The sequence below is a fragment of the Myxocyprinus asiaticus genome, chromosome 48, assembly GCF_019703515.2.
Source record: "Myxocyprinus asiaticus isolate MX2 ecotype Aquarium Trade chromosome 48, UBuf_Myxa_2, whole genome shotgun sequence".
Taxonomy (NCBI): Eukaryota; Metazoa; Chordata; class Actinopteri; order Cypriniformes; family Catostomidae; genus Myxocyprinus; species Myxocyprinus asiaticus.
In genome coordinates, this window is record NC_059391.1 from 27,268,146 (window position 1) to 27,281,338 (window position 13,193).

Consider the following 13,193-nt stretch of genomic DNA (forward strand, 5'->3'; position numbering starts at 1 on the left):
AAAAGAATTGTTGCTCTACATAAAGATGGCCTAGGCTATAAGAAGATTGCCAAGACCCTGAAACTGAGCTGCAGCACGGTGGCCAAGACCATACAGCGGTTTAACAGGACAGGTTCCACTCAGAACAGGCCTCGCCATGGTCGACCAAAGAAGTTGAGTGCACGTGCTCGGCGTCATATCCAGAGGCTGTCTTTGGGAAATAGACGTATGAGTGCTGCCAGCATTGCTGCAGAGGTTGAAGGGGTGGGGGGTCAGCCTGTCAGTGCTCAGACCATACGCCGCACACTGCATCAAATTGGTCTGCATGGCTGTCGTCCCAGAAGGAAGCCTCTTCTAAAGATGATGCACAAGAAAGCCCGCAAACAGTTTGCTGAAGACAAGCAGACTAAGGACATGGATTACTGGAACCATGTCCTATGGTCTGATGAGACCAAGATGAACTTATTTGGTTCAGATGGTGTCAAGCGTGTGTGGTGGCAACCAGGTGAGGAGCACAAAGACAAGTGTGTCTTGCCTACAGTCAAGCATGGTGGTGGGAGTGTCATGGTCTGGGGCTGCATGAGTGCTGCCGGCACTGGGGAGCTACAGTTCATTAAGGGAACCATGAATGCCAACATGTACTGTAACATACTGAAGCAGAGCATGATCCCCTCCCTTCGGAGACTGGGCCGCAGGGCAGTATTCCAACATGATAACGACCCCAAACACACCTCCAAGATGACATCTGCCTTGCTAAAGAAGCTGAGGGTAAAGGTGATGGACTGGCCAAGCATGTCTCCAGACCTAAACCCTATTGAGCATCTGTGGGGCATCCTCAAACGGAAGATGGAGGAGTGCAAGGTCTCTAACATCCACCAGCTCCGTGATGTCGTCATGGAGGAGTGGAAGAGGACTCCAGTGGCAACCTGTGAAGCTCTGGTGAACTCCATGCCCAAGAGGGTTAAGGCAGTGCTGGAAAATAATGGTGGCCACACAAAATATTGACACTTTGGGCCCAATTTGGACATTTTCACTTAGGGGTGTACTCACTTTTGTTGCCAGTGGTTTAGACATTAATGGCTGTGTGTTGAGTTATTTTGAGGGGACAGCAAATTTACACTGTTATACAAGCTGTACACTCACTACTTTACATTGTAGCAAAGTGTCATTTCTTCAGTGTTGTCACATGAAAAGATATAATAAAATATTTACTAAAATGTGAGGAGTGTACTCACTTCTGTGAGATACTGTAGTTTTTCGGAGGGCATAACTGGCTTGTTTATGCTCCTCCGCGTTCCCGGAATTGAAAGCGGATGTCCGCACATTAAGTGCCGCGCGAACATCGCTATTTATCCATGGCTTCTGGTTCGGATAGATCTGTGTTGTTCTGGTCGGAACGACATCCAACACGCACTTTCTGATGAAACATGTTACGCTATCAGCGTAAAGCTCGATGTTGTCATCAGAGGCGGACCGGAACATCTCCCAGTCCGTGTGATCAAAACAGTCCTGTAGCATATAGTCTGAATGGTCTGACCAGCACTGGATCGTTCTGAGGGTGGGTGCTTCCTGTTTCAGTTTCTGCCTGTAAGCGGGCAGATGCAGAATGGAAGAGTGGTCCGATTTGCCAAATGGTGGGCGGGGGAGGGATTTGTAGCCATCCCGGAAGGGAGAATAGCAATGGTCCAAAACCCGGTCCCCTCGTGTGTTGAAACGAATGTTCCACTAATGTGGTATTTTGGTGCGACTGATTTGAAACTGGCTTTATTAAAGTCCTCGGTCACAATGAACGCGGCCTCAGGGTGCGCGGTTTCCTGCTCACTTATACTCCCATACATTTCCTTGAGTTCCTGGTCTGTGTCGGCTTGTGGCGGGATGTACACAGCAGTGATAATGACCGCTGTGAAATCCCTCGGTAGCCAGAATGGTCGACACAGAAGCATGAGAAATTCCAGATCAGGAGAGCAGAAAGACTTGATAGAATGTACGTTCCTCTGATAACACCAGGATTTGATGATCATAAAACATACACCACCACCTCTGCTTTTACCTGAGAGGTCTTTCGCTCTGTCCGCTCGGTGCACGGAGAACCCCGCGGGTTCAATGGATGAGTCTGGAATCTCCGCAGACATCCAAGTTTCTGTAAGGCAGATAATGCAGCAGTCTCTCGTTGGAAAGAGATCTGCGCTTTGAGCTCGCAGAGCTTGTTATCCAGAGACTGAACATTTGCCTGTAGAATACTGTGTAGCGGGGGTGGATTTGCGCAGCGTCTTACTCTGATGAGAACGGCGGCTCTGTTTCCCCTTTTCCTCCTGCGTTTCCGCGTCCGGACTGCCCAGACAAAGGGCTCCGCTTGCGTGTTTGTAAACAGCGGGTCGGCATTGAGGAATTGGAAGTCCGGTTTACAGTGTGAAATTGCTGAACCAATGTCCAAAAGTGTTTGTCTGTTGTAGACAATAAGGCAGACAACATCCAAGACAAAAAACATAAGAATTGTGAACAAAACAAACAAAACACTACCATGTTTTGTCGGAGCTCGCAACGCAGCAGCCATACTCGGTGACAACTTGAGTCCATCTGTGTGTTTCTTCAACTTTCTAGAAATTAAAAATTTTCTAAAACATTTTTCACACTCTCATGTGTTTGTCTGCGAACGATGTCCAACGGTGTATGTATGGTACATGCATCACAGGAGATTTATGTCATTTATTGTCTTTTTTTTTTTTTTTTTCTGAAAGTCATAAAATTTCCCTCCACAGTTTCATTTCCAGCACATCTCAAATTCTGTTTTGTGTTTAAAGGAATATTCTGGGTTCAATACAAGTGAAGCTCGTTCGACAGCATTTGTGGCATAATGTTGATTTACCACATAAAATAATTTCAACTCGTCCCTCCTTTAAAAATCTGTGTCACAGTGAGACACTTACAATGGAAGTCAGTGGGGCCAGTCGGTAAACATTAAAATACTCACTGTTTCAAAAGTATAGCCACAAGATGTAAATAATGTGTGTTAACATGATTTTAGTGTCATAAAATCACTTACTAACCTTTTCTGTGTAAAGTTATATAAACGTTTACAACTGCGTTGCCATGGCAATGTACCACCTTTAACCCTAAAACTCTGAAACAACAGCAAAAAATTATGATTTTAACAACTGTCCAACTCAAATAAAACATAAGTTTTAACAGAAGAATTAATGTAAGTGTTTTATAAAATTATAAGGTTCACCTTTCTGCCTTTAAACCCTCCAAAAATTGGCCCCATTGACTTCCATTGTAAGTGCCTCACTGTAACCTCCATTTTTTGCTTCTTTTTTAAAAGAAAAGGAGGGACGAGTCAAAATTATTTTATGTGGTTATCAACATTATGCCACAAATGCTGTCGACTGAACCTAACTTGTATTGAATATTCCTTTAATAGAATTCTTTCCTGGAAATGTCTCTGATGGAAATGACATTTATTTTATTTTTACAAAAAATGTCAGACTCCTTTGTCTTGCTAAGGCTGAATTCACAGCATAGCATTTTATGAATCCTAAATACACACGATTAAATAATATTATTTTCACACGTTTTGCATAATTGCATCTCAATTGGAAATGACGGCCAATAAAAATACTCTGCTCACAAGTGATATTTATCTCGATTTTTCTTTGTTTTCTTCAAATATCACTTCATATTTCTCATATTTAATCTCTAGGTAGGTTGCAAGGGCCTAAATCGTTGTCTAGTTAAGCCAAAAAATGTTATGGGGGCCCATAGTATCCAAAAATGTCATGTGCACTCATGATGGCCAAAAATGCTGTATTTACCTTGTGCCCCAAAATGTCACATACATCTATGATTCCCAAAAGTGTGTTAATGTTTGTTTTTTCCTTTTTCAGAGCAGTGCAGGATGATTCCTGTGGTTCCTGAGTCTTACACTCATGTGTTGGCCGAGTTTGACTGTCTGGACCCCCTCCTCTCTGCCCTGCGACTGGACTCGGGCCGGATCAAAGTAACACACACACACACACACACACACACACACACACACATGTTGGTGCAGCTATCATTATGAGGACTCTCCATAGACATAGTGATTTTTGTACTGTACGAACTATAGATTCTATACCCTAACCCTAACCCTACCCCTAAACCTAACCCTCACAAAAACTGGCATGGTTTATAAATAAATACTTAACAATTTATAATGAGAAGTTCCATGTGCTTAATTTAAAATGATGTCATAATGTAAAAAAAATGTAAAGGTCTTAAAAATTGGCTTCATTTTCTTAGCGCAAAATAAGATTTCTCATGTCTTTCTATTAATATTGGGGTGAGGTATGACCCAGAGGTGTTCTTTAAAGGTTTTGTGGGATTCATCACAATATTCTTCTGTGTGTGTGTTGCAGTGCACGTGTCTGTCAGTGTCGAGGAAATGGCTGGCTCTGGGCACATCTGCCGGAGGACTTCACCTCATTCAGAGAGACGGATGGAAGCAAAAACTGATCCTCACACATAAAGTACACAAAACACAGTCCTCACGAAAGATATTTAAGGGGCCGTTCACACTGAAAGCGTTATTGCATCGATCTGCGCTGTTTTAAAAAAAATTGTTTTTCTATGTAAACATGCGCTAGACAGATGTCTTTTTTTTCAGCATCTCGCACATGAGCGATTAATTTTTTTTTATTATTTGAAAAGTGTCGTTTGAAAAGAACTTACACTTTTAGGAGCACGACTCGAGACACCTGTGTTCTGTTTCGAGTTCTGATGAGGCGCTAACGAGGGGCAGAGTTTTGACGGATGCGGTGAAGTATTAAGTCCGTTCACGCGGGACGTGGAAAACGGCTGCGCGGCTGCCGTTTTCTCTTGTAGTGGAACCCTGCGCCTCGATTGGCCTACTTCTACGCCCTTATAGTAGCTACTTTTTTTGTTATGGAAAAGTGCACACTTTTGAGTGTGTAGCTAAAGAGTGTGCAAGTATTGAGACATACTATCACGTCTTAAAATTGCATCTTGAAACCACAGACCCCTTGGTCGCATAATCGCATGCATCGTGTGACCACAGCGGCCGGTCAATCATCCTGTTACAGTTGTCATTTTCACTATCGTTCATTCATTATTTAATTTAATTTACGCTACACCACAAGTGGCAGAGATCTGTCGGTGTTTTACAGGTCATATGATGCATGTTGTATTCAATGCAAGCCAAAATGATACATTTCGCTATCATTATCACCACTGAATGTGTGAAGTTCACAGTGCGTTACAGATTAAATCTAATACGTAAAACATGATATAAATATTTTTAACAAGTTAACAATATGATCTTATGACTCATAATCATATAAAGTATAAAATGTTGTTTTATCGATCATATCTTAAGTGTTATAACCAATTCAGAAAGACAGAACAATTGCATGACACTGTGCTGGATCACTGGATATTGTTTTTGGCTTTTGAAGCGTCACATATGTTTAGATTATTCAACAGTACATTGAAAGGGAATCTCCGCTATATTTCAGTGTGATACAGTAAGTGACAAAAATTAAGTGAGAACATACAACTGTGTTAATTTGATTAATGTTTCTGTTCCTACCGTGTGAACAAAGTTTCTTTTCACAGCATTTAACCATTAAATTTACGTGATGCTTAAGATATAAGAACTGATAAAGCACCGTCATCACTGCCATGCTTGTAGTTTTTCACGTTTCACAGTTGTTTCACAATATAAGCCGAAAAAGCATGCACAGATCCACACTTCGCAAATCTACCGGAAATGATAGACCATCTGGGCTACTCTGGAACCCTTTTCTAAACATACTACCATTTAAGACATACTAATTGTTATCTCATATACTATTTAGGTCGGATAGTGTGCACACTGAGACGCAGGGGAAGAGTTTTGTGCAGTCAAGGCAGTGCTTGTGTCACGGTTTCAGGGTCGGATAGTGTGAAGAACAGCAGATTTGCAATGTCTGTGAGAGAAGAATTCTGCACCCATTTTACCTCATGGGGAAATGCCACTGTATTATTAAGATGCAGTTGGACCAGACAGATTTTAAACTGGGCCTATATATAGTAGATTAATATGGCACTGTTATTAAACCTCTGTAAACTTTAATTTTCTCCTGATTTCAGCCAAACTCATCGTACAACACCTATGGCTTCTAGTGTGCAATTGTATTTTAGAGTTTCTTGTGCAATGAAGTGATTTACATTTGTATGCCCGTCCGCGCTACATACCTTATTATTTGTTGCTATGTATAATTTCATTAATATCTCTCTACGAGATTTTTGAGGGATCATGTAACTTCGGAAATTCCTTTTCCATGTTTCAGCAGTCTGTTATGAACTCAGTATAATTTTGTATGATTGGCTGTAAATAAAGTTTAAAGTGGTTATTGGTTAAGACCAGTGCGGCTGTCGCAGCCGCTCAGAGAAAAATAAAATATTTTTATCCGCGAAGAGCCATGCACGTGAAAGCGGCAGGATTGTGGATGTAGGAGCACCATTTGCCGCCTACGCCGCCATTACGCTGCCTACGGCTAGCAAAACCGCCTGCGATTTGCCACTTTCTGCATTCCTCTGAAAATGAACTAGAGTAGACAATTGCGCTTGCCGTGTCCTGTTATCGAGGTGACGGTGTCATTGGCGTTCCCGACTGGAAAAGCATGGGATGGGACGGGGGGGGGGGGGTATTTCTGATTTGCCCCCCCCCCCCCCAAGATGGTGCCCTAGGCGACTGCCTAGTTAGCCTATGCCTAGAAACAGCCCTGTATGCAAGTATGCGAACCAGGGCTGGGTAGAGATACAGATTTCCCGATTCGATTCACAAGCTCACGATTCAATGTCAATTAATTTGGTTCTATTTTAGTTAAAGAGTCTATTTTGCTTACATATGATTGAAATTCTTTCCAAGCTAATCCTGTTAATTATACAGGGGGCCTTCTAACTTGGTACATTACAAAAATATTAACGTTATAAATTACGTTTTATTGGCTTTTCATCATTTTAATCACATTTTAGCTTTTTTTTTGTATTTACAAATCTACATACCCCATGAATACATTTTATATTATATTGCATATATATTATATTTTGTCACATGTTTATTGTTGAATGCATAATTTATACTATTTACAAGTGTTTACATTGATTTGTAGAACACGTGCTAAAAACCGGTACTGTCTCTTTAAGAAAACCGGCAGTTCTGCAAAGAACGTCTGTAAATTAGCGCATATTAATGAGAGAGGACTCGATTGGCTACTTTACCTCATCCTTGCAATTTGTGATTAGAATTAAATGTTTGTTTTGTTGTTTTTGATTAATAACTGACTGTAAAGAACAAAGAGGATATTAAAAGTGACATTATTCAATGACAAATGCATGTAACATTTGACATTACACGATCGTTTAAAATGAAACCGGAGCGCTCTGTGTTCAACTGAATGACACACAAACACGCCATTCATGGCATTTATACAGTATATTCTCTTAAAATTCCCTTATTTTGGAATTCAAATGTGATTGGAATTTGAATGCCCATTAATCACGGTTGTCTCAAATAACCGTGATCAGACAGTTATTTAATAATCGCGACAGGCCTAATTGCATGGATCTTGTCTTTGGACACACATTACACCGAATGATTCAAATCAAACTTTTACTCTCAACACGCCGTGAAAGAATGCTGAACTTCTTCGCCGAAATACTACAGAGTCACTAGTGAGTCAGATCTCAACATTTACCAGCAAGTTTCTAGTTATAGACATTTTTAATCGTAAAGCGCGAAATTTGGTCTTATATGGGAGTGATTCACTCGCATTGCAGAGAGTTGCACATATAATAAAAGATCAATCTTGGGATTTAAGAATCGATATGGAGATCGCAATGCATAAGAAAATGTATATTTTGCCCAGTCCTAATGCGAACGCAGGCGCTTTTCGCTATTGCATAAATAATGTTTCTAGTCTTAGTTAATCGCAGAGTAGGCATACTGATTCATGCTTGCCTTAGCAAATGCCCCTTATTATGGCCAGAAGTTTTAAATTGGCACTTCCCTAATTCAAAGTGATCAATGTCTTCTCTGTTGTCCTTATTTAGGAAGGCTCAATCACACAGGTTGCATGCTGTCCCCATGATGAGGACTTTATCGCCGTAACAACGAGGTATTTCTGTTTACCCCATCTGCGTTTTAAATGAACCCTGTTATGTATATATTCAGTTTGTTTTTACCTGAGTGCATTTGACGTGTGTGTGTGTGTGTGTGTGTGTGTGTACCGCAGTCAGGGTGCGGTAGTTGTGTGGGAGCTACTCTTGGAGCGGCGTGGTCGTCCGGAGCGCACGTCTGTGTCCTGGGAGCATCGCGGGCAAACGGTAACATCTCTATGCTGGGACACTGCGGCCCTCCGAGTGTTTGCCGGGGACGTTGGAGGAAAAGTGTCCTGCGTCCGAGTCGGGTCATCCAAACATGGGAAGGTAAAAGGAAATCAGTTCACCTTACACACTTAGAAGCATCATTGTGTTGTTGTGGCCGTATTTGATTTAAATAGTCATTTGCATATTTTGTTTCTGTCCATGTGTGTGTTTCCAAACAGGGCTCTGCATTTGTCATCTTCCCAGTTCAGACCATCACCACGGTGGATTCCCGTGTCGTCCAGCTGGGATACACGGATGGACACCTGGTGGTCTCGTCTCTCAGTCGCTGCTACCTGTGTGATACAGAGAGGTGTGCGTGCTGGCTAAAACAGTCTCACTTTAAAAGTCCTGATGTAAAAAGATTGCATACAGACAAAATATGCTTTGAGACGCAAAGCACTCCGGTTTCTCATAATTCCAAATATGCAGTATTTGACCTTAACAGTTTACTCTACATGTATCCACCATGTAGCCACAGTTTTCCTAAGCAACCACTGGGTGGCGCCATGATGATTCTGATTTTCTGGTTACGGTTTTCATAAAAAGCAATGTAAAAACTACCAAAACGAGCGATCCAGGGAAGAAGAACAACAACTATTTTAAGTGTTAGTTGGAGTCAAAATGAGTTATGGCTCAACTTGTGCAATTGTTGGCTCTTATAACAATTCGAAGAAGTTCCTGATTTCAACGTAACTAACCTCGGGCCGTCATGTCATCTACCTACTCAGGTGAGGCGCTGTCAAAAGTTGGTATGGGCATTACTGAATAATTTTGTAGTCGAGAACTCTAACCCACAAAACACATCTAATCGATTACTTGTAAATTTAAATTTAAGTTAAAAATAACAAGTAGGACATAATGTCTGTTTAGTTTTATTCACAAACATTTGCAAACTTTAACAAACTATGCTTTTCTTTTTGGAAAAAAAAAGGTAAATGAACATTTCGAGTCTACAAAAAGGCTTCACGTTTCAAATTTTTCAAATGTTATTATTTAGAAAAACAAGTGGTGAAAGTTATTTGTAAAATGAGCTCTGTCCGTGTTCAGAGATTTAACGTACATAACTTGTCATTCTGCTCTGACAAGCTTCAGAGTTTCTTGTACCGCTTCACATTTTCTTTCCACCATAAAATAGTTATATAGGCACGACAAATAGTTGATAGGCATGACTCCAACATGAACTGAATACCAATACAGTATAATTCAATAAGAATCAAAATATTACAAGTATTGCCACACTTGACTTTACACTTGGCCAAAGACGCCATCATAATTCCTCCTCTCATCCAACAACTGGACGACACATATCCACAGCGCCCCTCAGTGGACACAGTTGTAACTGCAAGATTTTGTTAGCGATTCAGAGGGAAAGAACAGCGAATTTTAGCATTAGTAGTCGACTAACAGGTGCAGAATGATTACTCGATTAGTCAATTACTCGTGCAGATCCTTAGTCAAAAGATGGTCATCACGACTCTGTAAAGTCATGGAGCCGCATTCTTATTTTTATTTGATAATTTAATTCGCTATACCTCACACTGTCAGCTAAAAACATGCGCAGATGCGAGTGAAAACACTGGAGACTGTAAAACGAAAACAGGCTTTCGTTATGAATGGGGGAAAAGTGTGACTTAAAAGAATATTCCGGGTTCAATACAAGTTAAGCTCAATCGACAGCATTTGTGGCATAATATTGATAACCACAAAAATAAATTCTTAAAAAAAAAAACCAGTGAGGCACTTACAATGGAAGTCAATGGGGGCCAATTTTTGAGGATATGCATGTAAACATGATTTTAGTGTGATAAAATCACTTGCTAACCTTTTCTGTGTAAAGTTATAACCAATTTTACAACTTCGTTGTAATGTCAACAAACCCTCAAACCCTAAAACGACTGAAAAATTACAATTTAAACAACTTTACAGCTCAAATAATACATGAGTTTTAATAGAAGAATTAATGTAAGTGCTTTTATAAAATTATAAGCTTCACATTTCTGCCTTTAAACCCTCCAAAAATTGACCCCATTGACTTCCATTGTAAGTGCCTCACTGTAATCTTGATTTTTATGCCACAAATGCTATCGAATGAGCTTCACTTGTATTGATCCCAGAATATTCCTCTAAGTCATGTGATCTACAGACCTAATGCATTAACTAGTTGGTGCAACCATTGTGTGTGCATACTTTAAAACCTGCTCAAAGTTTAATGCATGAGGCCACTTATCTAAAGTGGGAAAAACAGCTTTCAAAACGTCATCTGCTCGCTCCCAAGATCTTGTTTTATGTCACACTTGAATCTTTTACTTCCTGTCTATCTCTCTCAGGGAGAAGTTCTGGCGCGTGGGTAATAAAGAGCGAGATGGAGAGTTTGGGGCGTGTTTTCTCCCGCTGGGTCAGCGGGGTCAGGCGGCTGGACCTCCTCCTCTGCTGTACTGCGCCCGGCCGGGTTCCCGCATATGGGAGGCCAGTTTCACCGGAGAGGTTCTGAGTACACACCAGTTCAAACAGCTGCTGGGCTGCCCACCACTGCCACTCATCTCTTACAAGTGTGTGTGTGTGTGTGTGTGCGTGTGTGTTTGTGCGCGCGCACAGTCCAACACTTCACATTGTCCTGATTCATTTGGTTCTGTGTGTCTGGTGTGTTTGGAATGGCATACTACCCATACTATGTTTGCAGTATGCAGTATGTATATAATTAATTTTCAGAAGGCATGGCATATCTGGATGGCTACACATGCTTAAATGAGCAAGATACACCACTGTTTTACTACATACCGTTTCTCATACTATTTAAAAAAAAAAAAATTGCATGCAGTGTACAGTTTATACTGCACAATATTTAGTAAGTTAATTACTAGTATTCCATTCAAAACATGGTTTCTGTTGTGTCTATGTTTGACTAAATGTATCTCTCTAGATAAACACTAGATAAGACTTTATCACATAGTTGTGTACAGTGTGTGTGTGTGGTATTATTCTTTTTATTATCTGAATTACTCAACATTTCTCTCTGATCACTTTCTCTCTCCTGTATTGTTGTTCATGATATCATTTGACCCTTGTTTCTGTGTCCTCTCTCTCTCACTCTCAGTTTAAAGTCTTTTGTAGTTGATATTTTTTCTTTACATGTGTCGTATTTGATCTGTGTTCAGGAGTGAACCACATTACAATCCTGAACAAACGAGTCCACAGTCTCTACCTTTCCCAAGACTCCATCAGTTTGGGTAATCATTCTTCTTTAGTTCCTTTATCTTCCTGTACTTCACTAAAAGTAGTAAGTACACTACCAGTCAAAAGTCTTGGACACACCTACTGCTCACTCATGTATTAGTACTATTTTCCACATTTTTGAATTATAGTAAAGTCATCCAAACTATGTAATAACCCAAATGGAAGTATGGGAATTATGTAGTGTTTGAGAGAAGTAGCAAACATGATGATATTATAAAGACATGTTGTTTGCAAAATGAAAATAACTGGCTTTTATAGTGCCAGTGTACCAAGTAACATAAGTTATTCAAATTATATATGGAATATATATACTTTTTATTAATGTAACAGTGTGTCTTTTTCTGTTATAGCAATGTGAGATGTTTAAACCCAGAGAAAAACATTTTTAATTCAATTCAAATGTACTGTATTTACATAGCATTTTCCCACAATAAATATTGTTTCAAAGCAGCTTTAAAGAGAATAGTGAAGTACAACTGTTATTTCTTACGAATAAGAATTTTGTTTTCATAATATATGAAATTATATACTTTTGTTTTCATTTGTTACTGTTTAAAAGCTGGCTGTCAATCGTATAAAAGGATGGTGATTAATAGTTTCAAATAATGTCAATTTTAGACTACATTTCCTTCACTATCCCCTTTTTTTTTAATTTAAGGCAATTCATACATAGTAACAAATTAAAATTGTCTTCAAAACTAACATTTCAGCATATGCTTTTAAATAAAAAGGACTTAACATAAATTTGGTCAGGTGTGTCCAAACTTCTCGTTGGTTCTGTATTTCATAACCTAATTTTTATAGTATGACCACTGAAGATAAAGTGTAAGAACTCATCTTAGCAAATGTTAAAATTAAATATAAGCTTTTGTGTTTCTCAGTGAACAACACCTGCTCACATGGACGGATTCGGCTATCTACATATTCACCCCTCACAGCGGGCAAGTCTTGCTGTGGACAGAGGTCAAAGGTGAGACGTCACGAAATGTGAAGAGATGGGATTTTAAAAACTGTATCATTGTGCCATTGCAATGATTTCCTTAAATTAAGAGTATTTGGGTCTAAATAAAATTATTTCATTAAGAAAACAGAGAATAGAACAAAAATGAATGAATTGATAAATCAAGACTGTTATCAATTTAGTATTAATTAATTATTAATTAATTATAACTCATGGATGTGAATCTGTTGTCTTCTCTTTCTAGACGTAATAGAGGTCGCAGTTTTCCGAAATGAGCTGTTTTGTCTCCATGGCGATGGTCGTTTGTCTCACCTGTCGTTGGTGTCACCTGAGCGCTGCGTGGATCGGCTTATCAAGAAAGAGAACTGGACGCTTGCCGCAACCGTCACCTGCATGTTTCAGCACGCTGTTATTACATCCAGGGTACACACATACAGACACCACAATAGCTTGCGAACATCATTATTTGATCTGACTCCCAGAAGTTAAGACAGTGTCATTTTCTGACATTTATCGTTACATACTGCTTATTGATACACATACTATTTTTAAACATTAGTAGGCATACAGAATATATGCGCTGTATGCAATAACCAATATGGTAGTATTCCAA

General features: G+C 39.8%; 1 protein-coding gene across 2 annotated transcripts in view; it reads left to right on the forward strand.

The window, feature by feature from the left end:
* Positions 1–13,193, forward strand: part of LOC127437641 (BLOC-2 complex member HPS5-like) — a 39,416-nt gene that overhangs the window by 2,893 nt on the left and 23,330 nt on the right. For both annotated transcript variants that reach the window (XR_007896587.1, XM_051692684.1), the window contains exons 2-10: positions 3,864–3,976; positions 4,374–4,484; positions 8,071–8,135; positions 8,253–8,445; positions 8,565–8,695; positions 10,713–10,934; positions 11,541–11,612; positions 12,501–12,589; positions 12,825–13,003. Coding sequence is in view for 1 of the 2 variants with exons in the window: in XM_051692684.1 (XP_051548644.1) it covers positions 3,875–3,976; positions 4,374–4,484; positions 8,071–8,135; positions 8,253–8,445; positions 8,565–8,695; positions 10,713–10,934; positions 11,541–11,612; positions 12,501–12,589; positions 12,825–13,003 (1,164 nt within the window). In the remaining variant the exon portion in view is untranslated. The remainder of the gene's footprint in view (positions 1–3,863; positions 3,977–4,373; positions 4,485–8,070; positions 8,136–8,252; positions 8,446–8,564; positions 8,696–10,712; positions 10,935–11,540; positions 11,613–12,500; positions 12,590–12,824; positions 13,004–13,193) is intronic.